We start from the raw sequence: 27,585 nt of genomic DNA, 5'->3' as shown, positions 1-27,585 counted from the left end.
CATTTTATCAAAGTTTCTCTTTTTGGCTAATCTGGCCATAGGGGTGACATGAACCGTAGAAGCCATGTGACCTAGTAGAATGAGGAACTGATGGGCAGTTGCTGTTTGCCTTGTGTGCAAAGAGCTTGCTAAACTGGATAGAGTCTCTGCACGGTCCCTTGGGAGGAAGGCTTTGGATACGGTTGTGTTCAATTCTGCTCCGATGAATTGTAGAATGCAAGATGGTAGAAGATGGGATTTTTTGTAATTGATTAGAAATCCCAATGAATGAAGCAGATTGATTGTGCGTTTGAGGGAGTCGAGAGCTCCTTATCTTGATTGACTCTTGATAAGCCAGTCGTCAAGATACGGGAATACGTGTATGCTTTCTTTGCGTAGATGGGACCATGTGATCTGTCCACCTGTTTTCGCACCAACTCTGTTGGGCTCAAATACCTGTCTGCACTTAGGATGAATGCACTCCCTGTTAAGTATGAAACTATTCTGCACTCAGGTATGTTGGACCCCTGTACTTGTGATATGAGATGAGTTATGTCGGCATGAAGTCCTTTGCTATGTCCTAATCTTTATATGTTTGTTCACAGTGTATTGTGTGAAACTTGTGCTCCCTCCCAATGCAGCCCTAGGCGAAACACGGGACCGTGTTGGGGGACGCGTTTTGAGATGTTTGCACTGTAAGCCAGTGGAGTTGCCGGATGAAATAAATAAAATAATTTGTTCTCTAGAACTTTGATGAATCTTCATGATTGGGACTTAATTAATCTTGATCTGCACTTTTATTGTAGATTTCAATTACCCCAATATTGCCTGGGTAAATGTAACATCAGGACTTGCAAGAGACAAAGTTCCTGGTTGTAATAAATGACTGCTTCATGGAGCAATTGGTTCAGGAACCAACAAGAGGGGGAGCTATTTTAGATTTAATTCTTAGTGGAACGCAGGATTTCGTGAGAGAGGTAACGTGGTGGGGCCACTTGGCAAAAGTGATCATAACATGATCAAATTTAAAGTAATAACTGGAAGGGGGACAAAAAGTAAATCTGCAGCTCTAACACTAAACTTTCAAAAGGGAAACTTTGATAAAATTAGGAAAATAGTTAGAAAAAACTGAAAGGTGCAGCTGCAAAGGTTAAAAGTGTTCAACAGGCTTGGACATTGTTTAAAAATACAATCCTACAGGCGCAGTCCATATGTATTCCACACATTAAGAAAGGTAGAAGGAAGGCAAAACGATTACCATCATGGTTAAAAGGTGAGGTGAAAGAGGCTATTTTAGCCAAAAAAAATCCTTCAAAATTGGAAGAAGGATCCATCTGAAGAAAATAGGATAAAACATAAGCATTGTCAAGTTAAGTGTAAAACATGGATAAGACAGGCAAAGAGAGAATTTGAAATGAAGTTGACCTTAGGGGCAAAAACTCGTAATAAAAACTTTTTAAAATATATCCGAAGCAAGAAACCTGTGAGGGAGTCTGTTGGACCATTAGATGACAGAGGGGTTTAAAGGGGCTCTTAGTGAAAATAAGGCCATTGCAGAAAGACTAAATGAATTCTTTGCTTCCGTGTTTACTAATGAGGATGTTGGGGAGATACCAGTTCAGGGGTGATGAGTCAGACGAACTGAACGAAATCACTCTGAACCTGGAAAATGTAGTAGGCCAGATTGACAAACTAAAGAGTAGTAAATCACCTGGACCGGATGGTATGCATCCAAGGGTACAGAAGGAACTAAAAAATGAAATTTCTGATCTATTAGTTAAAATTTGTAACCTATCATTATTTATTTATTTATTTATGGTTTTTATATACCGATCTTCTTACATTATATGTAAATCAAATCGGTTTACAGAGAACAGTTGAATAAGCTTGCTTGTGGGCAATTACATATAACAAAGAACTTTTTTGAGTAACATATTGTATAACTTTTTTGAATAACATTTAAAACATAACATTTAAAACATAAGAGCAAAATATTCATGGCACAACAAAGTCTTATATGTCTAAATCTTAATGTTTTAGATTGAGCTTTTCTAAATAGCATTTAAAGGAGAAATAAAAAGCCAAAAAAGACAATGTCTAAAATATGGTATTATGGAATATTCCTAGTTCCTAATTGTACAGATGTCTTACAGGAGTTTGTTAACAGTAGTCTAAGATAATTTACTTCTGCATTGGTAATTCGAAGCGATCAGGGAGGATTGGGGATGGGTAGAGTAAGGGTGAGGGGTCGGGATGGGTGGGCGAAACTCATTAAAATCATCCATTGTACCTGAAGACTAGAGGGTGGCCAAAGTAACCCCAATATTTAAAAAAGGCTCCAGGGGAGATCCGGGTAACTATAGACTAGTGAGCCTGACTTCAGTGCCGGGAAAAATAGTGGAAATTATTCTCAAGATCAAAATCGTAGAGCTTATAGAAAGACATGGTTTAATGGAACACAGTCAACATGGATTTACCCAAGGGAAGTCTTGCCTAACAAATCTGCTTCATTTTTTTGAAGGGGTTAATAAACATGTGGATAAAGGTGAACCGGTAGATGTAGTGTATTTGGATTTTCAGAAGGCGTTTGACAAAGTCCCTTATGAGAGGCTTCTAAGAAAACTAAAAAGTCATGGGATAGGAGGCGATGTCCTTTCGTGGATTACAAACTGGTTAAAAGACAGGAAACAGAGAGTAGGATTAAATGGTCAATTTTCTCAGTGGAAAAGGGTAAACAGTGGAGTGCCTCGGGATCTGTACTTGAACCGGTGCTTTTCAATATATTTATAAATGATCTGAAAAGGAATATGACGAGTGAGGTTATCAAATTTGCAGATGATACAAAATTATTCAGAGTAGTTAACTCACAAGCGGATTGTGATACATTACAGGACCACCTTGTAAGACTGGAAGACTGGGCATCCAAATGGCAGATGAAATTTAATGTGGACAAGTGCAAGGTGTTGCATATAGGAAAAAATAACCCTTGCTGTAGGTACACGATGTTAGGTTCCATATTAGGAGCTACCACCCAGGAAAAAGATCTAGGTATCATAGTGGATAATACTTTAAAATCGTCGGCTCAGTGTGCTGCAACAGTCAAAAAAGCAAACAGAATGTTAGGAATTATTAGGAAGGGAATGGTTAATAACACGGAAAATGTCATAATGCCTTTATATCGCTCCATGGTGAGACCGCACCTTGAATACTGTGTACAATTCTGGTCGCCGCATCTCAAAAAAGATATAGTTGCGATGGATCTTCTTAGTGTTTGGGTAATTGCCAGGTTCTTGTGGCCTGGTTTGGCCTCTGTTGAGGGCTTGATGGACCCTTGGTCTGACCCAGCATGACAATTTCTTATGTTCTTATTGCTTTCAGCAACAACTGTTCTATAGTGACCGCTGTTCGCGTTTACAAAGTTGTACAATGCTCCTTTTTGGCTTCTTTAACTTTCTCCATACTTCTTAATACTATGGCTATAGGATGTAATTATCACAGATGGATTTTATGAGGTGTTTTGTGCAGTTCTCTGTATCATTAATCTGTTGTGTGATCTTATTTATTTATTTATTTAATTCTTTTATATACCGACCTTCATGACAGGTGTCATATCAAATCGGTTTACATGTAACAAGGGGGTAAACATTCTTATCAGCCATTTAACAGTAAAATAATCAGAGGAGGTAATAAAGTTACATATAACAAGGAGATCGAACTTGGGAAAAGAAGAAAGAGAAGGACAGAGGGATAACCATTGTGATAAAAGGGTATCGCTAAGTAAGTTGTCCAGTAGGCTTGAGATGTGGAGTTCTGAAATTGAATAGATTAAGGGAAAGCTTGGCTGAATAGCCAGGTTTTAAGTCTTTTTCGAAATGTTTGTAGGCAGGGTTCCTGTCTGAGGTCAGGAGGTAAATTGTTCCAAATAGTGGGTCCCGCTATAGAGAATGCTCTTTCTTTGGTTGCGGTGTGGCGTGAAGTTTTGTTAGGAGGTACATGGAGAGATCTTGTCATGAATGTCACACATGAATGTTTCCTTTATTTATTTATTGGTTTTTTATACCATTATTCGAATAAACATCACAGCAGTTTATATAGAACTGAGGAGAAATACAATGAAACAGGGGGAAGGGTAAGGTGGAGCAGCGAGGAAGAGAAGAAAGAAGAGAGTAGGGGAGGTAAAAAGGACAGCGCAGGACAAGGGCGACATGTGTCGCAAGGTTAGGGGGAATACAGTATGCATAAAGCAGTAAAAACCTCAAGCGGTAAATATATAGTTAGTTAGAAAACCTATATTACATTGAGCCTCAAACAGAAAGGCAACAAGCAGTATCAACTATGTTACAGTAGGCCTCAAACAGTGAGCAATCAAGGGTAGGAGTAAAACAGCTGAAATATGTGATCGACAAGGAGCGTGGGCAGCCGGGTGCAACTTAGCACAGAAGACAAAGAGGGAGAGGGAGGCTAGGGAGGGTTCAGATCTGGGAAGGTTTGATTGAAGAGCCAAGTCTTCAGACCTTTTTTGATGCTTTTTGTGCAGACTTCTAGTCTAAGATCAAGAGGCATAGCGTTCCAGAGGGATGGGGCCGCTATGGAAATGGCTCATTCCCTTGTGGAAGAGAGATGTGCGATCTTGAGTGAGGGGGTGAGGAGGGTGCCTAAATGAACTGATCTAGATGGCCGTTTGGATGAACGGAAACAGGGAGCATAGTCAATCCATGAGAGATTATGGTTGTGGAGTGATTTGTGAATGATTGTGAGAGTTTTATGTATTATATGGGCCGGGATGGGAAGCCAGTGCAATTCCTTAAGGATGGGGGTAATGTGATCAGCTTTGCGGGTATTAGTCAAGATTCTAGCCATGGAATTCTGCAAGGTACTGTGTAAGTATTGCACCATTTGAAACTGATATGCTGAAATACTAGATAGTAATACTGCAGCTTGAAACATCTTTCCCCCCCTCCCAATCATCCAAAAGCTTGGTTTCCTTCCTTGGAGGACTACTGGAATATGCCTGTTTTCTTCAGAACTGCTTCCACTACTACTGAATCGTACAGGAGCTGCACCTTTCTGTGCCTTGGACACTTTTGAACTTTATATCATCTACTTAGCTGCACTAAGAGGTGACTGCATATCTTGCAAAGCTTTATGAATTGGAACCACCATGACCTGTCTGGGCAGTTGTAAGAACTTTAAAATTCCAGAAATATCTTTTAATAGGTTTTTCCTCTTCCAGAATAAAGTACTCATGCAATCTTCTGAATGAAAACAGGGTATGACATCATATCTGCGGGTGTGGTACTTCTCATTGGCTCCAATGATGAATCTGAGAGTAATTCAACAGATTCCTACAAAGATATGAGTGAGAAACATACATAGATGATATAGATTCCTGATCAAAGTCTGAAAATTGTGGAGACTAGACATGGCAGGATCCTGTGACACCTTTGAAAGAACTGCCAACAGTTTGCAATTCTGATGCAAACGTTTACAGAACATGTTCTGTTTACATAGGTTATGGAGGATTGGATAGGAAACTACTCATATCTGTAAACAAATTTCATTCACATTGTTTGTATAAATGGATGGCATTCAGGCTGTTGAGAGAAACATCTGACTCCATGACCAGCACTAGCAGAGAGGTCAGAGGGAGGGATATTCAGTGTCAATTTTTTTTTTTTTTGCCATCAGCACAAATTTGTGTCAATGTTTCCAGTGTCAGGAATGCTATTTTAAGTTCTCTTGAGGAGAGTACTCTGAGTCTAGGAGACATTTTTTCACAAGCAGTGCAATTTATTGTATTGTGGAATGGATATAAGCACCTTAAGCAGCATTAATATCAGAATCTACATTTTGTGCACATTTCTTACACAACTTAAACAGTGTCTTACCAAATCTTTAACTCTCAGTAGGCATTTTTAATGCGAGATGAAAATATATGAGGAAAACAATTTTTTTTAAGAGCTCGGAGAACTCAAAAAGAAACTAACACGGAAGAAAATAAAAAATAAATGTAGCAGCATTCAGAGAGATTCTGTTGCAAAAGCAAAAAAAAAATTATTGAAGGGGATAATACAGCAACATGGGAACTCCCGAATATGCTCAAGACCTTTCAGTCTTTCTGGGCTCTGAGAGAGCACATTCCAAGTTGGCATCATGCGATGTTATCTCCCACTTATGTGGCTGGATTTGTTATGCTTGTCAATAGAGAACAATACCAAGAAGCAAAATTGTTATTGGCAACAACCGGGTATATATATATATATATATATATATATATATATATATATATATTTATATATATATATATATATTTAGACAGATAAATACACACACAGGAAACTTTGAAAAAATAAAAATGGCCCTAGGAAAGTGGAGCAGATTGAAAACGTCAGATACTTTGCAAGAAACATTGACCAAACCTACTATTGTGTTGGGAATCCCTATGCAAACAAACAGATCGATACAGTAAAGTGCAACCACGGTTACCCTGCTCCTAACTCGCCTTCTACTCACTTTCCGGCCGCGTTAGCCCTTCCCGCGATACACTATCCCCTTTAACTCATCCCTACCGCCTCTTAAAATCCCCGGGTGACCCCTTCCGCCCGCGGCATGTATATTAAATGTAAACGAGCAAATTAGCTATTCCCTCCCATACAGTAACGCGCGCCCCGACTATCGCTTTTTTACCCTGCCGTTTTGCCGCGCGTTTACCCTGCTAACTTACCGCCTACCCTTACCCCAGCGTTAGAGGCAGGGGTAAGGGTAGACAGCAAACTTTCCCCCAGCCCCCGCTCACCTGCCCTGGCCGCGTCCGGTCTCCGGTGCAGCCCCAGTCCTGTCCCCTCCTCCCGAAGCAAAAAAAAAAAAAAGTAGCAAGAGAGCGAGGGGAGAGACGGGCAATCCTAGGCTCGGGCCTGCCAGTCCCTTGTTCTCTCCTCCCGAAGCAGGGCGCGAAAAGCAGCCTTGCTCCGGGAGGAGGGGGGGGGCAGTTTAAAGCGATGAAGCGACTTACTTTTGCAGCCCCCCCCCCCCCCCCCGGACATCGGCGACGACCGCGGCTCCTGCCTCCAGCTGTCAGACAGACGCATCGCACGTGGGAAAGCGGCCCCTATGCGTGCAATTGGCTGCTCAAGACGTGACGTCACGACGTTTTGTGACGTCACGTCTTGAGCAGCCAATTGCACGCATAGGGGCCGCTTTCCCACGTGCGATGCGTCTGTCTGACAGCTGGAGGCAGGAGCCGCGGTCGTCGCCGATGTCCGGGGGGGGGGGGGGGGCTGCAAAAGTAAGTCGCTTCATCGCTTTAAACTGCCCCCCCCCCCTCCTCCAGGAGCAAGGCTGCTTTTCGCGCCCTGCTTCGGGAGGAGAGAACAAGGGACTGGCAGGCCCGAGCCTAGGATTGCCCGTCTCTCCCCTCGCTCTCTTGCTACTTTTTTTTTTTTTTTGCTTCGGGAGGAGGGGACAGGACTGGGGCTGCACCGGAGACCGGACGCGGCCAGGGCAGGTGAGCGGGGGCTGGGGGAAAGTTTGCTGTCTACCCTTACCCCTGCCTCTAACGCTGGGGTAAGGGTAGACATCCGCTGGGGTAAGGGTAGACATCCGCTGGGGTAAGGGTAGACATCCGCTAACCAGTTTCACAACCATAATTTTCCCAGCAGAGACTGCAGACACTATTGTCCTCGAAGAAGTGCGAATAAGATCATATAATGCATCAGCCCCATAAGCTACCTCCACCTCCAAACATTCGACTTGCTCAGACTCCTGGAGCGACAGATCCTTGGCACTTTTTAACTGATGCACCCATCTCAAGCTAGCTTGGAGCATGAAACTGCTGCCCTGAGGCCAAGAGGAGAAACCTCAAAAATCCTCAAGGTGCACTTCGAGCTCTCTGTCCTGTAAATCCTTCAGAGATGCCGCGCCACCTACTGGAATGGTGGTTCCAGAGTATCCTCGGGTAAGTGATAAAGCTTATCCATGGCTCTACTAACCTTAAGGCCAGTCTCCGGAGTGCCCCACTCCCTGACCACCAACTGTTTGACCATCCTATGGAAAGGAAAAGTCCTGGCCAGGCCCCTCAAGCCAGCCATAACTGGATCCACCACGTCCTGATCCAGCTCCTCCTACGGAACTGCTATCCCTAACGTTGCCAGGGCATTCGGTATCAAAGTGCCCAGCTCCTCCCTTTGAAATAGGCAAACTACCTTAGGGTAGTCCCGATTCATGGAAGGAACCTTTCCAGGCTCAACCTATTCTGGATCCTGCCCACTCTTGGCGGAAAAACATTGGGGGGGACGGGGGGACTGGGGGGGGGACTATCCCCCTAGGACAAACCCTCTGACTCTGATCAAACTCTGAGGAAAAAACATCCATTGTAGTCTGCCCCAGTGGATCCCTGTCCTTATGGATCCTTGTAGCCCCTGAAGCTTCAGAACACCTGGGCCTCTTCCTGGGCGGTCCCCCCCAGAAGACCTGTGCTTGGGGAAGCAGAACCCTTTGGCCTTCCAGGCCAGATATGCTTCATGTATTAACATAACAAAATCCAGAGAAAAGGGGAAGGAACTATGCCCATCCTCCACCAGGGGATCAGGATCCCCCCTCTGACTGTCCCATCCATATCCCCTGGGCCTTATCGGGGCTCGAATAGACTGGCAACAGCATTGGCGGGAGATCCCCTCCCCCTGCCGCCTTATCTTCCCTTCCGCAAATGTCCCCCTGCCTCTTCCCTTCCGCAAATGTCTGCAAAATGGCTGCCATTCCCGCACTTAGTGGGAACTAGTCGACTGCTCCTTCTAAAGCAGCTGGTGATCTCCCTGTCTCATGCTGCTTTGTTTATGCTGTCACAGTCCCCTGCAAGGAGCCCTCCCAACCGGAGAAGCAGCAGGAACATCTGCCAGCCCTGGAGAGCCGCAAGCAGCGCTCCCCGCATGTGGAGCAATGGCTCAACCGCAGCATAGCTCAGTGCGCCCTGGACTCGCGCCAAAAGAGAAACTGGATCGGGTGCCAAACAATCAAACTGAGGTTACCTGCCCTCTGTCCCCCGGCAATCAGGAGAGCCAAAAGCAAAAAGAAGACACCGTTCTAACAGCTTTCTCTCTTTTTTTTTTTTTTTTAAATAACTTTACTAAACCACCAAAAAAGGTGTACTTCTCTGAACGAAGAATGGCAGAGGCTTCCAGCAATCCTTGCTGAAGGGGAGGAAGCCAGACCACCAGCTTTCACCCCTGGTGTGACAGCTAGAGCAATTTTGAGGTCCCCAACCCCTGTTCATTTCTATCCTGCTACCAGGAGGGATGGCCCCACCAGGACCTGCCACCTTCCTGGGAGAAATCTCCCTTTTTCTTCTTTTCTTATTAAAGGTACAGAACTACAGGTTTTGAACCATCTCCATCTTCTGGAGATAAAGAAATACTGAGGAGCTGCAGGTGGCACACCAGGTTAAGAAGCAGTGCCTGTAAAACTTTCTCTGTCTCCATCTGCTGGAAGGGAGGCATAACTCAGGAGTCGACTGATCTGGGTACGTACAGGGAACCTGGTGTTCTCTATCTCCATTGCTGGTAGGAAAACAAACTCAATTTTTCTGGACTGATCTGGTTGGCTGAAGAGAAAGACTTTTGAGCCCTTGTGACAACTCAAGCAGGGAAGCAGGATTTGTTCTGACTCATGATGCTAATCTTTAATCTGAGAAATCTAATTAGCTAAGGACCCTGATAATACAGCCCGGTCACTTTGGTCAGTTCCCTGGGGCTTCTCCTTAGGCTTCAAGACCAGTTTTGGGCTGGACTTATTCGTACTGGAGGAGTTAAGACTTGGCAACACCATGTAACCCTGCTTAGGGTTATTAGAAAAGGATATTTTAGAGGGCTCCTGCTCTCTAAGTGTTCAATCATAGGTCAAGAGATTTGGTTATGCAGAGCTCGGCAAAGTGCAAGATCCTTCCTGTAAAGGAGGGGTTTCAGGGGATTGTGAAGGAATACAGCTAGGTTGAAGAAGGGAGGAAGTGTTTATAAGAGGTGTCATTCCCCCAAACGGGATGAGTTTTGGAAGAGGAAATAAATATTTCCACAGGCACTGCAAGGAGAGATGCTGAAGAGAGAACAGGAGAAGCGACAGTCTAAGCCTCCTACTCCAGAGCGAAGGATGGTGTGGGTGAAGACTACTATTCCAAATCATAGTTAGCCAGAGGGAACCGAGCCCTACAGATCAGGGGTTATTTGTCCTTGCTGAGGAAGCCCAAGGTGAAGATCTTAAGAGGATTTTTCCATCTGAGGAGATGTTGCCCCAAAAGAGCTTGGGGGTTAAAGGCATTTTTCTAATTCAGAAGATTTTTGCTGTAGGATACTGACCTGTTTTATCTTTAATTACTTGGACTGAACCTAATTATTGCTATTTTTGCTTTTGAGGCCTAGAAATTCTTTTGAACTTGAAAAATAAATGCTTATCTTGTTGGAACCAACCAAACTGTGTAAATTTGAACTTTCTTTGGTATGTCTTCCCCTGGGCCTCCCAGAAGTTTTCTGGTTCCCATTTAGCGATGCTTGGAAGAAGAATACTGATTCTGGGGCTGCAACAATGTCACTCACCCGCTCTGCAGTCTCCAAGGATGACCCCCACAAAAAGGGTAATAATCATGATGAAGAAGCCACACAAAGATGTCATTCACCTGTGCCTAACTAATTTTTAGACATTTTTCTACAACAAAATGCCTTGCTTTTGGCTATGTTCATCCATCTGTCCTGTCTGTGACCCCAGCACCACACAAAAACTACCTGAAGGATTTTGTTGAAACTTTATGGATTGCCTATTGTAATGGGTCTTATCCTGCCTGAGAAACTGCAAATGAGTAATCAGCAGTAAGCATATTATGAGGGGAGGCTATGTGTTTCCATGACTTGCTAGCACTGCCATATGCAAAGAAAAATGGTGTTTCTATAACAACTACGCTAACTGTGGTATGTAATGCTGACATGGGATATAAAGCTGAGGAAGAACAGCAAGTATATGAGAAGATGAGAGTTTGTAGAATAACTATGCTATTCATGCTGTGCAACACATCTGGGGAAGAGCAGCAGGTGTGTGCAAAGGCAGAGGACTAATGAGGCAAAGGTAAAGGCTGAAAAATTGAAAGGAGATGTGACTATGACAAAATATAACAAATAGTACTATCTACATGATATTTCCCTTAACTATTTTGCATCTAACATATACCTCCCTATAAAAAAGAACACGATTTACATTTCTGGGTACATTTTCCATGAGATACATCTACAAACACTTCAGGCATCTCTTACAGCTGCTAGTTTGCTTGTTGAACATAGTTATAAAAATCAATGACAGAGTCAAATTAAATTCACACAGAGAAGATGTCCATCACAGAATTTTCCACTCACGTGTTGACACCAAGTCTGAGCTTGTGGGAAGAGCCACTTCTTTTCAACAAGATGAATGACGACACAAAAATGTATATTTTATAAAACCCAACCTAAGTATGGGCATTTAGATTAAAAAAGAAACTATTAGATTTGATTGCTCACCTTTGCAAACCCATGCTCAAGGCAAATTACAATTCAGGTAGGTACCTGACCAAGAGGGTTTATAACCTAAGTTCATACCTGAGACAAAGGAAGGTTAAGCAATTTGTTCAAAATCACAAGAAGTGGGATTTGGATACAGCCTGATTCTTCGCTCTAATCATTAGACCACTCCTTCATTCCATTAGAACTTTAAAAGGCTCAAGACGGAGGAACTGCCTTTGTGAGCATTCTCCTCACAAAATAATCAAAACCTGAGAGGCAGAAAATCTAGCAATCTGTAGGGAACCACTGTCCATGCCTAGAAAGCTCAGTAAATACATTCCATACAAGCAATCAAGTGTGTGGCTTCACTGCAAATGGTTAGGATCACAAAAAACATCACCAACTTAAGTAAAAAATATATGTACACAGGGTCAATTGTCCAAGGCTCCTAACATTTGGAGTTAAGATTCCAAATTGGTCCTTTTGAAAATGTATTAAGTTTCACTAGGTGCTTAAATTTTGGTTCCTAAAAAGTGGATGGTTACAGGAGCGGAGTTAGCTGGGGAAACAAAGTTAGGAGCTCAGCACTAATTTTCAGAACTCAGGGGCCTAAATTGAGGTAAATGAATAAGAGTCCTATGTTTAGGAATCTAAGGTTTAGGACCTTAAATCTGTGTCTATATGCAGCTAAAATTTAGTTCCTAAAATCAGCTGAAAACAGGTGCTGAATTTTTTTTTTTTTTTTAAATAGCCTCACAATTACTTCACAGCAAGCTACTAATTTGTGTATATATTTAAGCAATATATAGCCGATCCACAAATCTTTGCCACCTCTTACCCTGTTGGTCGAGTAGCCATATCCAACAAAATGCTTTTCCATTCTCTTCGTTTAAACTGCCAGATGCGTGCTGTCCCATCACGGCTTCCACTTACAAATCTTAAAAATAAAATCCCAAGGTAATAAAAAAACATTATAAATAATTAATATTTAAAATTATCACATGAAGCGGACATTGAAGTAACCCAAAAGACACAACAGGGATTCTGTTTGCTTCCTTTAAATTCAGTGTTCTATATAGCCTAACACATTAGGCCATGCTAACATCTGTAAATGCAACTCCTGCTTGTGTCTCACAGCCTTGCTTTCTACTCCATTGTGCTGCTGTTTCTTGTTGCTGAAAGGGAACACAATAAAATAATCTTGTTGCTATGATCTCCCTCCACAACACTCAAACGCTGCAAAAGAAGACATGAACACTATTTTAGCTGAACACAAAAAAAAAATTGTTCAAGCATTTCTCTATGATCAGGGAAGAAAAAAATATTTAAATTTATAAAAATATAGGAGAAACAAAACTGGCTCAATCAGGTAAAGTGTAGACAGGTGTTGAGCAAGCTGAGATCAAAGATAATAGTATAGCTGGATTTAAGAAAGATTTAGACACGTTTCTGGAGGACAGGTCCCATTAACAATTACTAGCCGGGGGGGGTCTCCACCTCTTACTTCTGGGAGTGAGCAACTGGGAAGGAATTCTCCCCCATTAAGAGATGCCAGGTTCTTCCAAGCAATCAGGATGGGCCATTATCAAAGACAAGATGCTGGACTCAATTGACCATGGATATGACTCAGCATGGCATTTGTGTTCTTGTCCTACACAACTCTGTTGGTGCAAACTAGTACAAACCTAACTTTCTCTAGCTATAATTTCAACAGAGTTTTTCTAATCAGTTTGCCATTTATGTTGATATTCTTTTCCTTGTAATAAATCTTTCATGTTTATACTTTAAAACAAACTACAAATAATTTCTTTAAAACACCCCCCCCACCCATATGCTTTTAAAGTTTCATTTATGGAGGCCCCTCTCCAGTCACGCTAAAATATCAGCATTATCTTTACCAATGTGGTAGTTAGGAGGTTCTGAAAGGATTTACATAGCAGCATTTTAATTTTCTTAGCTTTCTAGTGGTGAAATTAGCTAGCTGGACCTTTCAAAATTTCAGACCATCAACAGCACTTCAAAAAGAAAGAAGAGTTTTGATGATTCAGCTTGTCAGAACTACTGTATATACTTGTGTATAGGTGAAGAAATTTATGCCAGAAAATAAGCCCAAAAAAGATGGGTCGACTTATACGCGCATAATAGAGTTGTGCACAGTTTTTATTTTTTGTGCCCGTTTCATTTTTGAATTAGGGGTGGGCCATTTCGGTCCACCCCTGGATCGGAATTTTTTTTTTCCCATCAACATTTAAAAAAAAAAAAAAAAAAAAAACCACCACCCACCCCCAAACCCTCAAAACCCTTCAAATTTCATTAAATATAAAGCCCCCCCCCCCAAGACTCACCACCCAAAGTTCCTGGTTGTCCCGCAAGGGGGCCCAGGAGAGATCTCCTGCTCCCGGGCTGTTGGCTGGCAGTAATCAAAATAGCGCTGGCGGCCCTTTGTCCTTACCATGTGACAGGGGCTCAATGGGAATCTTGCACACTGCCGCACGGAAGACCTGGGTTTGATTCCCAGGTCAAGTCTTTTGTTCCCCAGGCTATGCAGGTATGCAGAAACTACGCAGCAAGTGTTCACAGCCCTGGGGAGAGAGACCCCCTTATTGTGCAACAGAGACACCTAGTGACCAGATTTAGGGCCTGTGATGGTACCTTCCAAGAAAGAGTCCAAGTGCATAGCCTCCAGCTGAGGACTGTTGCTGCAATGATTGTGCTATGCAACTTGGGAAAGGACAGGGAAAGAATAGGGGAAAAAAATCTCAGGGTAGTTTGGAATGAAGATTCATAGACCTGAATCCCAGCCCCAGGTCCAATTATTTAAAGTATCTTATTAAGCACATCCACAATATACAGATTGCCCGAGAGGGCATACAAAAATATTTAAGAAGAAAGCCCAAACGAGGAAGACAAAACTACCTAGTACCCACCCTCTTCCCCTCAAAAGAGAATTTAACATTTTTTCTTTATGTTACAGTATTGCTGCTTTAATATCTTACGCCAAGTTGGAAACTGATCTTAACTTTTCAGAACTAAGTACCTGGCTGGTACAATAATTGTTCTAGTGTGTTATTGCAGAGGACAGTTTTCAAAAATATTAATGCAGGTAACAAGCAAATTACATGCATAAACTGGCCATCTGAAAAAAGTCCTCCTTCAAGGCAGCTACAAGTCCATGCAATGTTCCACAATGCAGATTCTTTTAACCACACTTACAAGTGGTGTTCCCAGAGTTGTTTTTAGGTATTAGGAGGAACGTACATGTGTGGAAGGTTTTTCAAATCTATGCATGATTCTGCCTTTATGAAAAAAAAAATTACAAGCACAAGAAATAGGTGCAAATGTCTGTGTATTTTGTACCCACATCAAGTTTCAAAGTAGACGTATATGAATACTTTCACTTTGAAAACTGGTGTAAAGTCCATGTGTAAAAAGTACCTACAGACTTTACCCCAATATGGGCAGTTTGAAAATTGGCCCATAAAGCAAGTTTACTTACAGTAAATAGTGTTCTCCTTAGACAGCAGGATGAATTAGGCATGACACATGGGTGATATCATGCAAACAGCTCCAAAATAAGCCTCTTTCTCTCAGCTCAGTTTTTGCTCTATTAAACATGTGAGTGTTCCCATGCGGGCTTTTGCCTTGTGAGCCTCTCAGTTGATTTTATAGCTAAGCTTTCGCTAGGTAGCCTATTCTCCAGGGAGGCAATTCACCCAGCTGTTTATGAGTACCATCATTTTTATGGCAAGCAAACTTGCTTTCTCCATCAACAAGCAGGGCTGAATTAACCATGACACATCGGGAGTCCTAACCTGAGGGCTGCAGAGCACCTACTGAAAACACAACCCAGACTCCACTATGGAGAATAGACTATTGGCTGAACAGACGACACAAAAATGCTTGCCAAATTTACTGTCACTTCTTGATAGACTGTCCAGACAGTAATAGAATATAAAGGTAGGTACCGATGATTAGGTTGCAGCTTTGTAGATGTCCTCCATAGGCACAGCATACAGATCAGCCACAGCTCTCACTTGATGAGCCTCAATGGAATCTAATCTGGAGGTCAGCAAAGGCATAACAATGCGCAATACAGTCTGCTAGCCAATTAGACAAAGTACACTTGGCAACTGCTATGCCTAGACAATTAGGAGCGTAAGAGATGAATTCTTGCAAAGCCCGTTGATGTGGCTGATTTCTCTTTTGAAAGTAAGCCAAGGTTCTCTTAAAGTACAATGAGTGAAGGGCTTTTTCCTCTTCATCAGCGTGTAGGTCTTGGAAAGTACATGGGTAACATGATAGCTTGATTTATATAAAAAGCTGACACGATTTTTGGAAGAAACTCAGGGTGGACCATCACCCTATTCTGGAAGAACCTCATGTATAGAGCATAACATACCAAAACCTGAAGCTTATCAACTCTCCTCATAGGTGTGATTGCAACAAACATATGAAAAGATTCAAAGAAGTCGAATCTAATGGTTCAAAGGATGGCGTCATAAAATGTGCGAGATTAAGATCCCATGATACAGGCAGTTTGGCTGCCAGAGGTTTTCTTTGCCATAAACCTCTCAAACCTAACAGATAAGTGGATATTGGTTTACCTTCCACTTGAATGTGATAGACCTCTATGGCACTGAGATGCACCTTGGTGGTACTAGGTCTAAAGAGGAAAGAGAGAATAAGTATTGACGTCACTCTTGCAGTTCGTAAGCAAATGGATGCAGGAACCTCGGTTAACACCAGGATTAAAACAGTTTCCATTTAAAACTGCATGCCCTTCTGGATGGGGGCTTCCTGGCAGATGCTAATACATCTTCAACTTCTGTGGGTAATGATTGGGATGCAAGCAACAAGTGTTCAATATCCAAGTCATTAAGTTAAGCATTAAGTTAAGCATTAAGTTGGCCTCCATCTTGAGTTAGCAAGATTAAAGCGGCCCTAGAAGAATCAGGGAAGCTGATAGACAATTGCACTCGTTACAAGAACATTTGTTTAGGCCATGCTGATGCAATGAGTATCAGGCAGGACCAGTCTTTGAGCATTTTTTGCACTGTTCTGGCTATCAGTGAAATCTGTGGAGACACAGACATGAAATCTGCATTCCAAGCAAGCAGAAAAGCATCCAGAATAGATCCGAGTTTGCTTGGTAGAAGGAAGCAAAATCTTTCCACTTTTCCGTTTCCCTGTTATGCAAAAAGGTCGATCAACTGATGCCCAAAAAGATCAAACAGCATGTTAGCCGCTGACTGATGCAGAGATCACTCATGAGGACGAAACACCCTGCTGAGGCGATTCGCCAACATGTTGGAAATCCCTGGAAGGTAGATCACTTGCAAGAAAGGGCAATGGCTGCATGCCCATTCCCAAAATTTCATGGCAGAGAGTCCATGATCCAAGGGCCCCCCCTGCTTGCTGACATAAAACATGGTGACTTGGTTGCTAGTTTGGATGAGAACTCGTCCTCGAGGTGTTGCAAGAAAGTTCTCAGGGAAGGTCTGATCACTCACAGTCCAAAAGGTTGATTTGAAACCACCATTCCACTGCCAATTGAATTATGCCCATGTGTGCTCCCCATCCCTTGATAGGCACATCTGTCACTAATGTGACCTAATGGAGAAGCAGACAGAAAGGGGCTCCCTCCTGTAAACACAAAAGTCTAACCACTAGTGGTGCTATTTTTCATTTCCTGAGATCCGTTCACAAAGATCTTCAAGAATTACGCGAACTGATTCCACTGGGTCCAGATCCCATTGAAGAACGCGTGTGTGGAGGCAGATTAGAAAGATCACATGAAATGACATATGTCCTAGTACTTCCCTGATCTATTTGCAACCAATCTAGAGCTTATGACATCCATTCAATCTGTTAAGAAAAACAGTCTTTCCTATAGAGTCTCAATCCAGGCCCCTATGAATTTGATTCTTTGAGAAGGGATAAGGGTCCAATTTTTTTAATTTACTAGGAAACCCAGTGATTGAAGAAGTTGGATTGTCTTCTGGAGGGAGTTCAACACCCCCACCTGGGAATTTCCTGTCAGTAGTCAGTCATCCAGGAAAAGGAAAATAGATACTCTGATGATGGAGATACACTTCTGTTACAGGAAGCAAACTATCTGAAATTTCAAAAAGCAGTAAAGGCCTGGCTATTCACACAGGCTTTTCATTGCTAACATCTGCAAATGGACCTTCAACAGTATAGAGTTAGCTATTTTACCATCACTAACTAGCCACTATTACACCTGTTTTGTATTTTTATTGTATGCAGTTTATAACACTTTATGAAATTTTCAGTATAAGTATAATTACAACAAAACACATTTGTATGTATCATATACCACCTTCCCTCACCAGAAAATCCACTTTCCCCTATAACCAAAATTAAAATGTGTTCTCTCACATGTGTAGCATTACAATGGTAAAGTCTAATCACCATTAATGGGACCACCCCCCCAAAGACAGTCTAAATAATAAAAACTTCCCATGCCAAAGATTTTCACATTAAGTATTAAATAATAGACTTCAGGCTTTAGGAGACATTGCTATAATATATTCATGCCAAATATCTATAAAAGCATTTATACTTTTTGGAAGCCAGATTCTTAGCAGACGTGCTCAAAAATTAACAACATATAATTGTAACTTCCACTGGAGTAGAGTAGATATTTCACTGCTTATCCAACCCTCCAAAATAATCTGTTTTGCTAACAGAAAAACTTTCCTCAAAAATAACAAATAACTTCTTCCTCTTTTGTATTCCAGGATAGATCTCTTCAAATATGTCAAATATATAGCCTTAAGGAAACTGTAAATTGTACTGTGAGAACTTTACTTAATAAAAGTCCAAGACTTCCATCCAGAAACTACTCACTTGAGGAAAGTTCCAGAAATTATCTAAATATGTAGCAATTACATTAAGTCTTACTTGTTCTGGAAGCTGTATTGTCGCTACTTGAAATATTACTTAAAAATAAAGGATTACTCCATGCTTGCTCTGTGGGATAATATTTCAAAATTGACCAACATTTATGTCATATATGTCCTCTACTTCCATGGAAAAGTGATTCCCTAATATTTCGTTTCATTCTCAACCCACTTACACAGGAATGTCCCCTTTCCATGTAGTCTTCAGTGTCCCCAATACATTTAAGACCTCTGATTTGTCCAGATTAATTTTAAGTCCAGAACACTTTGCAAATGATTCCTGGATCAACCTAATATTGCTCAGACACACCTCCAGATTGGTTAAAAATACCAGGACATCATCTCCAAAAACTGTCAACTTAAATTCTGTACACCTATTAAAAATCTGAAAAGTCTGAGCACAAATGGATCTAATGATAGTATGTAAAGTAACGGAGATAATGGGCATCCGTCTGTACTCTGAAATAAATCCTCAGAGTTGACCACAGATTCTTATATCACACGTATTGTACAATTTCTCTACCACATCCATATCTAACTAATACAGAACACAGGTATGTCCACAACACCCTGTGAAACTTTTTTTTTCACATAGATAAGCAGCTGAATTAGCCATGCTGTCTGGGTATGTCTTCCGTGCCACTAGGTGGCGGAGCTAAGTCTAGAAAAGTCTTTCAGCTAGGTGCCCCCTCATATCTTCTCTGATATACCCTCAGGCTCCTCAGTCAGTTTTTTTCCGCGCAGCAGTTGGCACGCGGAGCTCTGCTCTCCTGTGAGAGAACTTTGTGAAGAAAGGAAAGAAAATCTACTTTAAACTTAAAGGATTGGTCAGAAAATCATCAGCAGACAAAGAATGCCACGTCCTGGCTTTAAATTTTGCTCCTGTGGCAAAATTACGTCTGCCACGGATGGCCACATTCTGTGTTATATCTGTCTGGGACCATCCCATGACCAGTTAAATTGTGCGGACTGCGGACGCATGTCCCCACGCACCCAGCATCAACGGGCTGCAAAAGTGCAGGAATTACAGCTAACTGCTTCGGGTTCTTATGCCCCTTCCGAGGCCTCTGTGTGATCCTCCCCAGGCCCAAAGAGAAAGAGAGCCACCCCCTCATCGAGGAAGGCTTCTTCTGTCGACCCTCCTTCATCAGGACACCCACAGTTGCTCTCCCGGCTGGTATCAGAGCTCGGAGCAAGTGATGCGTCGGCGGCATTGCAGCCGCATGCCTCACTGACACATCCACTCCAGGAGGACAGACGCGCCGAAACTGCTTCGAAGCGTCAGCTCATCGAAGCAAGGCCAAGTGGTCGACGCACTGGCACAGAGGATTATGCACCGAAGCTATACCATACCACCGGCGCATCGTCGACGCATTCGGCGCATTGACGCAGGAGCACCACTGCGACGCACCCTTGACTCACCGACGCAGAATATGCACGCAGGTGCACAACCGACACAGACATCTCACAGTCAACCCAAAAAGCACCATTCCAGCCATAAGAGGCCTAGGGAAGCGTCGCTATCATCAATGGTGGATCTGGACAGGGATATTTCACCATTTCGTTCATCTTTCACTTCTTCTTCTTCACCGGAAGAAATCTCTTCTATGTCCTTTCCATCGGAAGTGCCTCTGGCTCCCGACCAACCTTTGGATATTCCACAACTTCTACCACAGAAACCGCCTCCACAGAAACGGCGGCCGCTACAAGAAGGGCTTCGTCCCACTCCACCTCAACCTGTGCCGACGCCTTCGACTTCAGGCTTAGCTACACAGCCCATGAACCAAATCACCACCATACTGACTCAGTTTTTACAGTCAGTAGAACAATCTCAACTTCCACCTTCATTACCTGCGGGCCCCACCAGAACCTGCAGTAGAGCCAGTCATTCCAGGACCAGCACACCAAAGGTCCCTTTCACTCAACCACCATCTCTGACACACGATTTATTAGATATGGATACTTCATCTATGGGCTACTCCTCTGACCCGGCAGAAGTTCCCCCAGAACCATCTTCGCCTCCAGAAGACCTGACGTATTCGCAGTTTATTGAAAAAGTCTGATAACTCTTGAACGTAGAAACGAGTCGACTTCCTGATCCCCGCCAAGAGATGCTTGGCATACTGAAAATTTTTGATGCACATATAGAACCTGTGGCCCTTCCGCAGCAACCGGTCTTAACATCTCCGATGGAAAAATCCTGGGACACGCTACTGACCAGTCCTCCTACATCAAGGAAAATGGACTTAAAATACAGGTTGAAAAAGACTCCTCCTTTCACACGTCGGTTCAACTATCTCATAATTCTGTGGTAGTTGAGTCCGCAGTGCAAAAAAACAGAAAATCAAGAATTCATGCTAATACACCACCACACCAGGACCAAACGTCGCTGGATGATTTTGCAAAGAAAACCTTCCAGTCCGCGATGTTGAATGCACGCATCCAGAACCATCAATTCTACATAGCCCAATACCTGTTTGAGAATCTCCAGGCATTGAAGTTATCCATGCAACAAGTTTCACCGGATGTCGCCCTTCCTCCTCAATATCATAATATCGAAGAGGGTATTCATCATTTATTAAGATCCATTTATGAGGGATTTGATATTTCCTCAAAATCTTCAGCAAACGCACTTGCAGAGAGGCGCTTGGCATGGTTGCGATCCAGTGCCATACGGGACGATGTCCATGAAAAATTGGTGAATCTACCCTGTTGTCCCGAAAATTTGTTTGGGGACAAATTTACTGAAACGGTAGCTAAGCTCAAGGAACAAAAGACGGCCGTCCTTTCTTTGACCACATCTCACATTCCATCGACCTCAAGGCATCCTTATATATCCTTGACAGCCTACAGAAGGGCCCCATTTAAATCTTTTAAAACCTTTTCTTACTTTAAGCCTCAAACCTACCAGCAGCCTCGGCAACCTCCCTATCAATCTCAAGAGCCACGTCAATGTGCAAGGGCTGCCCATCCATCACAACAGCAGGCGGATCCTCCACCCATAAAGCCTCAATCCAGTTTTTGAACCTACCTTCGCCACCATCACAACTATTTCCTGTGGGAGGCAGATTAACCAAGTATCTACCAGCCTGGAATCAAATAACCACGGACCAATGGGATCTTACAATCATACACCCTTCACTTTTCCTCCCTCCCGACCCTTCCTCATTGGGTACCACAGAAGCAATTAACATCTCACAAAGAACCTCTGTTGAAAGAACTTCAAATGCTTCTGCACAACAATTGCATTCAAAAATTACCTTCTGAAGGACTCTGTCAGGAATTCTACTCCCAATATTTCCTAATTCCCAAGAAATCGAGAGGTCTGCGTCCCCTCAACAAACACCTCTACAGGGAGAAATTCAAAATGACTTCGCTCAAATCCATCCTTCCCTATCTTCAATCAGGGGATTAGATGTGCTCGCTAGATCTGAAGGATGCGTATGCACATATCCCAATGCACCTCAGTTCCTGGCGGTACCTATGCTTGCAAGTAGACAACCAGCATTTTCAATACAAAGTCCTTCATTTTGGCCTTTCTTCTGCCCCCAGAGTTTTTACCAAGTGTCTTGCAGTAGCACCCCCTTCATCGTCACGGTGTGCAAATATTCCCTTATCTGGATGATTGGCTTTTAGTAGCACCCAATCGGGACCTACTGAGATCCAATCTTCTCCTCACGATTTCCTGCCTCGACAACCTAGGTCTGCTCATCAATTACGAAAAGTCAAACCTAGAACCTAGGCGCTTTCATCGACATGATTCAGGACAAGGCTTTTCTCCCTCATCCGAGAGCTCTAGCCCTCTCCACTCTGGCTACAGATCTACTACACAGCACATCAGCAACAGCTCACCAGATACTAACTGTTCTGGGATACATGGTAGCAGCCATATATGTGGTCCCTCACACACATGCGTCGGCTACAATGGGGCCTAAAGTCACAATGGATTCAATTCCTTCATCCACTGTCTTCTCCAGTTACCTTGACAGACAGTATGAAAAAAGACCTCCAGTGGTAGCTTTCTACATCAACACTACAGACAGGCTCGCCCCTACGGCCCCTTCGGCATCAGATAATACTCACCACAGATGCGTCCCCCAAGGGTTGGAGAGCTCAACTAGATCACTTAACGACTCAAGGTCTATGGACTGTATACAAAAGGACACAACACATAAACCTACTAGAGCTCAAAGAAGTAAAAAACGCCCTTCGAGCCTTCGAAGAATCATTACGAGGGAAGATAGTAATGATTCACACGGACAACCAGGTGACAATGTTCTACTTAAAAAAGGAGGGGGGTCCTGTTCTTGGAACCTTTGCAAAGAAACTATCCTGATCCTGGAATGGGCTCACCAGAGATACATTTCTCTTAAAGCAATTTATCTGCCTGGCATTCAAAACTCCAGAGCAGACAAGCTCAGCAGAATTTTTCATCCCCATGAGTGGGAACTAGACAAGCAGTAGTTCAACACATCTTCTCCATATGGGGTCTCCCTACTATAGACCTCTTTGCAACAGAGAACAGGAAACTGGAAACCTTTTGTTCAGTCTACCCAAGCCCTCATCAACTCGCTCTGGACGCCTTTCTAGTGAGTTGGTCTCACAACCTCCTTTATGCATTCCCTCAGATTCCGCTCATATCCCCTACGATCCAGAGATGCATAGAAGAATGAGCGGATTTAATTCTAATAGTACCAGCGTGGCCCAGTCAACCCTGGTACAGTTACACCTATCAATTTGCGACCCCATATCTCTGGGCAGCAGCCCCCAACTACTCACCCACGACAAGGGATCTCTTCTTCACCTGCTTCACTCGTCCCTAACCCCTCACAGCATGGAGATTGAACGGATCACATTCACTCAACAAAAAACCCTACTCATTTCACTATCAGACCCTGTACTGCAGGGGTTTGACAAAAATGTATCCTATATACTGGTACTAATTGATCTAAAAGCAGCTTTTGACACAGTTGACCATACCCTACTGTGCCATCAACTGAGAAAAATCAGAATAGATGGAAATGTTAACAAATGGTTCTCCTCCTTCCTAGAGGATGAACATTCCAAATCAAAATGGGAAATCACATTTCTGACACCTTCACAACAGATACAGGTGTTCCCCAGGATTCAGCACACTCAGTCACACTATTCAACATTTATTTGCTACCCCTATGTATACTACTAGCAAATCTTGGACTCAACTTCTTCCTTTATGCAGACAAAGCAAAATTGCTTACCTTTAATAGGTGTTATCCCAGGACAGCAGTATGTAGTCCTCACATATGGGTGACGTCACTGGATGGAGCCCTATCACGGAAACTTTCTGTCAAAGTTTCTAGAAACTTTTGACTGGCACACTGAGCCCAATGAGCATGCCCAGCATGCCATTATCCCTCAAACCACAGGGGTCTCCATTCAGTCTCGTTGTAGCAGTAAGTGTAAGCGAAAAAATAAAATAAAGCATTTCGGACCCAACTCCGCAGGGTGGCGAGTGGGTTTTGTGAGGACTACATCCTGCTGTCCTGGGATAACACCTATTACAGGGATAAGCAATTTTGCTTTATCCCAGGACAAGCAGGATGATAGTCCTCACATATGGGTGATTAGCAAGCTACAGGCTAAGTCATCTTTGTTTTGGATCAACAGTGTACAACTTGTGCAACAGGCACAACTGGTGTACTGTTGGAAAAAATGAGGCAGCCTGAAATCACAGCAGGTTGGCTGTGGAAGGAGTTGGAATTATACTGGAAATAAGTTCTTCAAGACAAGATTCAGCCTTTGCACAATCTGTCGTCCTTCCTTGTCCAGGCAGTAATGAGTTGTAAATGTGTGAAGCGAGCTCCATGTTGCAGCTTTGCAGATGTCAGTAATAGGTACTGAATGATAGTGTACTACTGGTGTTGCCATTGTTCTGAGTGCGCCTTTACTCGTCCCTGGAGAGAAAAGCCTGCATTTTCAGAGCAGAAGTCTATACAATCTGCTAGCCAATTGGAGAGAGTTTGTTTGCCCCTGCCATACCCGGTTTGTTTTTGTCAAAAGAAACAGAGCTGGGTGGATTTCCTATGGGCTTTAGTGCGGTCTAGATCAGTGGTTCTCAATCTAAGAGCCAAGAGAAACAGATAAGTATGGAAAAAAAAAGTGCGAAACTTGCTGGGCAGACTGGATGGGCAGTTTGGTCTTCTTCTGCCGTCATTTCTATGTTTCTATGTTTTTCCCATCGTGACACACCTGACAGACCACGTTCACGTGTGCGACACACTGCTCATTACAATTTACGGCGGAAATAAAAAAAAATAATGGTCCAGTATTATTTTTATTGTTAAGAATGACACAAGGAAAAGATATATATTCTGTCTGAACAGAAATTGCATAAACGGTAAACATCCCACACCAAAACAGCACCAATTTCCAGCATTTAACGACGAGTGAGGTAATCAAATTTGCAGATGATACAAAATTGTTCAGAGTAGTTAAATCACAAGCAGATTATGATAAATTGCAGGAACACCTTGAGAGACTGGAAAATTGGGCATCGAAATGGCAGATGAAATTTAATGTGGATAAACGCAAGGTGATGCATATAGGGAAAAATAACCCATGCTATAGTTACACAATGTTAGGTTCCATATTAGGTGCTACCACCCAAGAAAGATATCTAAGCATCATAGTGGATAACACATTGAAACTGTCGGTTCAGTGTTCTGCGGCTGTCAAAAAAGCAAACAGAATGTTGGGAATTATTAGGAAGGGAATTGTGAATAAAACGGAAAATGTCATAATGCCTCTGTATCGCTCCATGGTGAGACCCCACCTTGAATACCGTGTACAATTGTGGTCGCCGCATCTCAAAAAAGATATAATTGCGATGGAGAAGGTACAGAGAAGGGCGACCAAAATGATAAGGGGAATGGAACATCTCCCCTATGAGGAAAGACTAAAGAGGTTAGGACTTTTCAGCTTGGAGAAGAGATGGTTGAGGGAGGATATGATAGCGGTGTTTAAAATCATGAGAGGTCTAGAACGGGTAGATGTGAATCGGTTAGTCTTTCAGATAATAGAAAGACTAGGGGACACTCCATGAAGTTAGCATGTGGCACATTTAAAACTAATCGGAGAAAGTTCTTCACTCAAAGCACAATTAAATTCTGGAATTTGTTGCCAGAGGACGTAGTTAGTGCAGTTAGTATAGCTGTGTTTAAAAAAGGATTGGACAAGTTCTTGGAGAAGTCCATTACCTGCTATTATTTAAGTTGACTTAGAAAATAGCAACTGCTATTACTAGCAACGGTAACATGAAATATTCTTAGTTTTTGGGTACTTGCCAGGGTCTTATGGCCTCGATTGGCCACTGTTGGAAACAGGATGCTGGGCTTGATGGACCCTTGGTCTGACCCAGTATGGCATGTTCTTATGTTCTTAACCACCTTACCTAAGAAAAGGCAACACTGAAAATATTACACCAGGCCTTAAGACACCAATACATCTCCTATTAGGAAAATGGACCAAGTCAGGCTGCTATAGAGCCCTACACAGAAACTACACGCCAGCAGAGAACCTCACCTGAATCACATGTGCTGACCCTCACCTAAAAGAATAAAGAGACCAAAATGCATAACTAGAAGCATGCAGACAAACTGAATTGGAAACTGCAACAAGCCAGTGTCTCTGTGTGCAGTGCAACAAAGGAAAAAAAGAAACATCACCCACCCTTATAATACAAATCAAGAAATATAAAATCAGTAGCAATAAAACCATACTAACAAAAGGAACAGATTATTTCAAAACAACGGATGAATGGAATATCCAGTAATTAAAACCCATGTCAAAAATTTCTAGATACCAATAAAATATTTCAAAATAGCAGACACAAAGACCCAGTAATGAAAAATAATAAGGATACAAAAAATGTTTTGCTCTGCATACCTGGGAACGTTTGATATCCAGGTGCCCTGAGATTGTTTTGAATTAGCAGGAGGGGTGGTCTGCTTGGAACTTTCTTCTCTATCACTCACATATACACAAGCTTTTTCTCTCTCACTTATATAGGCTCTTAATTACACATTTACACACATGCTATCTATCTTTTCAGGCTTACACACACAGGCTTTCAATCACACACATACATGCTGTCCTTTTCTCTCACACACAGACTCTCATTCACATGCTTACAAGCATGCTCTCTCTCTTTCTCTCATTTACACACAAGCTCTCAATCACATACTCACGTGCTCCCCCCAGCTCTCAATCACATTCATACTCTTTCACATGTACAGGCTCTCAATCATTCACATACATGCTCTCTCTCTCACTCACACACACGCACACACAGGATCTCAAACACACATGCTTGCTCATTGATTCACTTTCCCTCCCTCGAACTAGCAGCAGCAGCAGCCTCCTCCACTTCTAACCCTAAAGGCTAGCAGCAACCTACTTCATTTTCAGCTCTCGCGGACCAAGAGTCCCATCGGCCGCGAGGGTTGACGACATTCTTCGTTTTTCTCCAAGCCGCGCTGCTCATTCCTCAGGTCGCACCTCTCTTCTTTTCTTTGGGCCGACGCTGCCTGCACTAGCAGGGTCTTTTCTTCCTGCACACGCACCTGCTGCTTACCACTTCCTCTTCCGGGCCGCGGGGAGGAAGAAGAGAGCACAACGGAGCTGATGACTCCAGCTCTCCTGCCGCATTCCGCCCGGGCTTTCAGAATTTTAAGCCCGGGTGGAGGACCTATCTTGCACGGGTATGGGGAGCAGCTGGGTCAGCAGGGGACCGGGAAGTGTAGCGACACACCAGCGTGTGCTTGGCGACACCCCTGTTGAGAACCACTGGTCTAGATAATACGCTAGCGCATGTTTACAGTCCAAGGTGTGCAAAACTCTTTCGCCCTGGTGAGAGTGAGGTCTTGGAAAGAATATGGGCAGGTTTATAGACTGATTCAAGTGGAAATCAGTAACTACACCTTGGGAAGAAATTTAGGGTGAGAACACAGGACCACTCAGTCATGTAGGAAACTGGTATAGGGTGAGTATGTGACAAGTGCTTGTAACTCACTAACCCTTCGAGCAGATGTAATGGCAACTAGGAAGAGAACCTTCCATGTAAGAAATTTAACATTGCAGGAATCTATGGGCTCAAAGGGAGAACGTATGAGCCTTTTTAGTACTACATTAAG

General features: G+C 42.9%; 1 protein-coding gene across 2 annotated transcripts in view; it reads right to left on the bottom strand.

The window, feature by feature from the left end:
* The window catches only part of PHIP (pleckstrin homology domain interacting protein), a 944,985-nt gene that overhangs the window by 726,206 nt on the left and 191,194 nt on the right, over positions 1 to 27,585 (bottom strand). For both annotated transcript variants that reach the window (XM_029595577.1, XM_029595576.1), the window contains exon 12: positions 12,331 to 12,429. In XM_029595577.1, the coding sequence (XP_029451437.1) occupies positions 12,331 to 12,429 (99 nt within the window). The remainder of the gene's footprint in view (positions 1 to 12,330; positions 12,430 to 27,585) is intronic.

The sequence above is a fragment of the Rhinatrema bivittatum genome, chromosome 3 (assembly GCF_901001135.1).
Source record: "Rhinatrema bivittatum chromosome 3, aRhiBiv1.1, whole genome shotgun sequence".
Classification (NCBI taxonomy): domain Eukaryota; kingdom Metazoa; phylum Chordata; class Amphibia; order Gymnophiona; family Rhinatrematidae; genus Rhinatrema; species Rhinatrema bivittatum.
The sequence above is the reverse complement of the archived record's forward strand: the minus strand, read 5'-3'. Positions and strand labels throughout refer to the sequence as shown.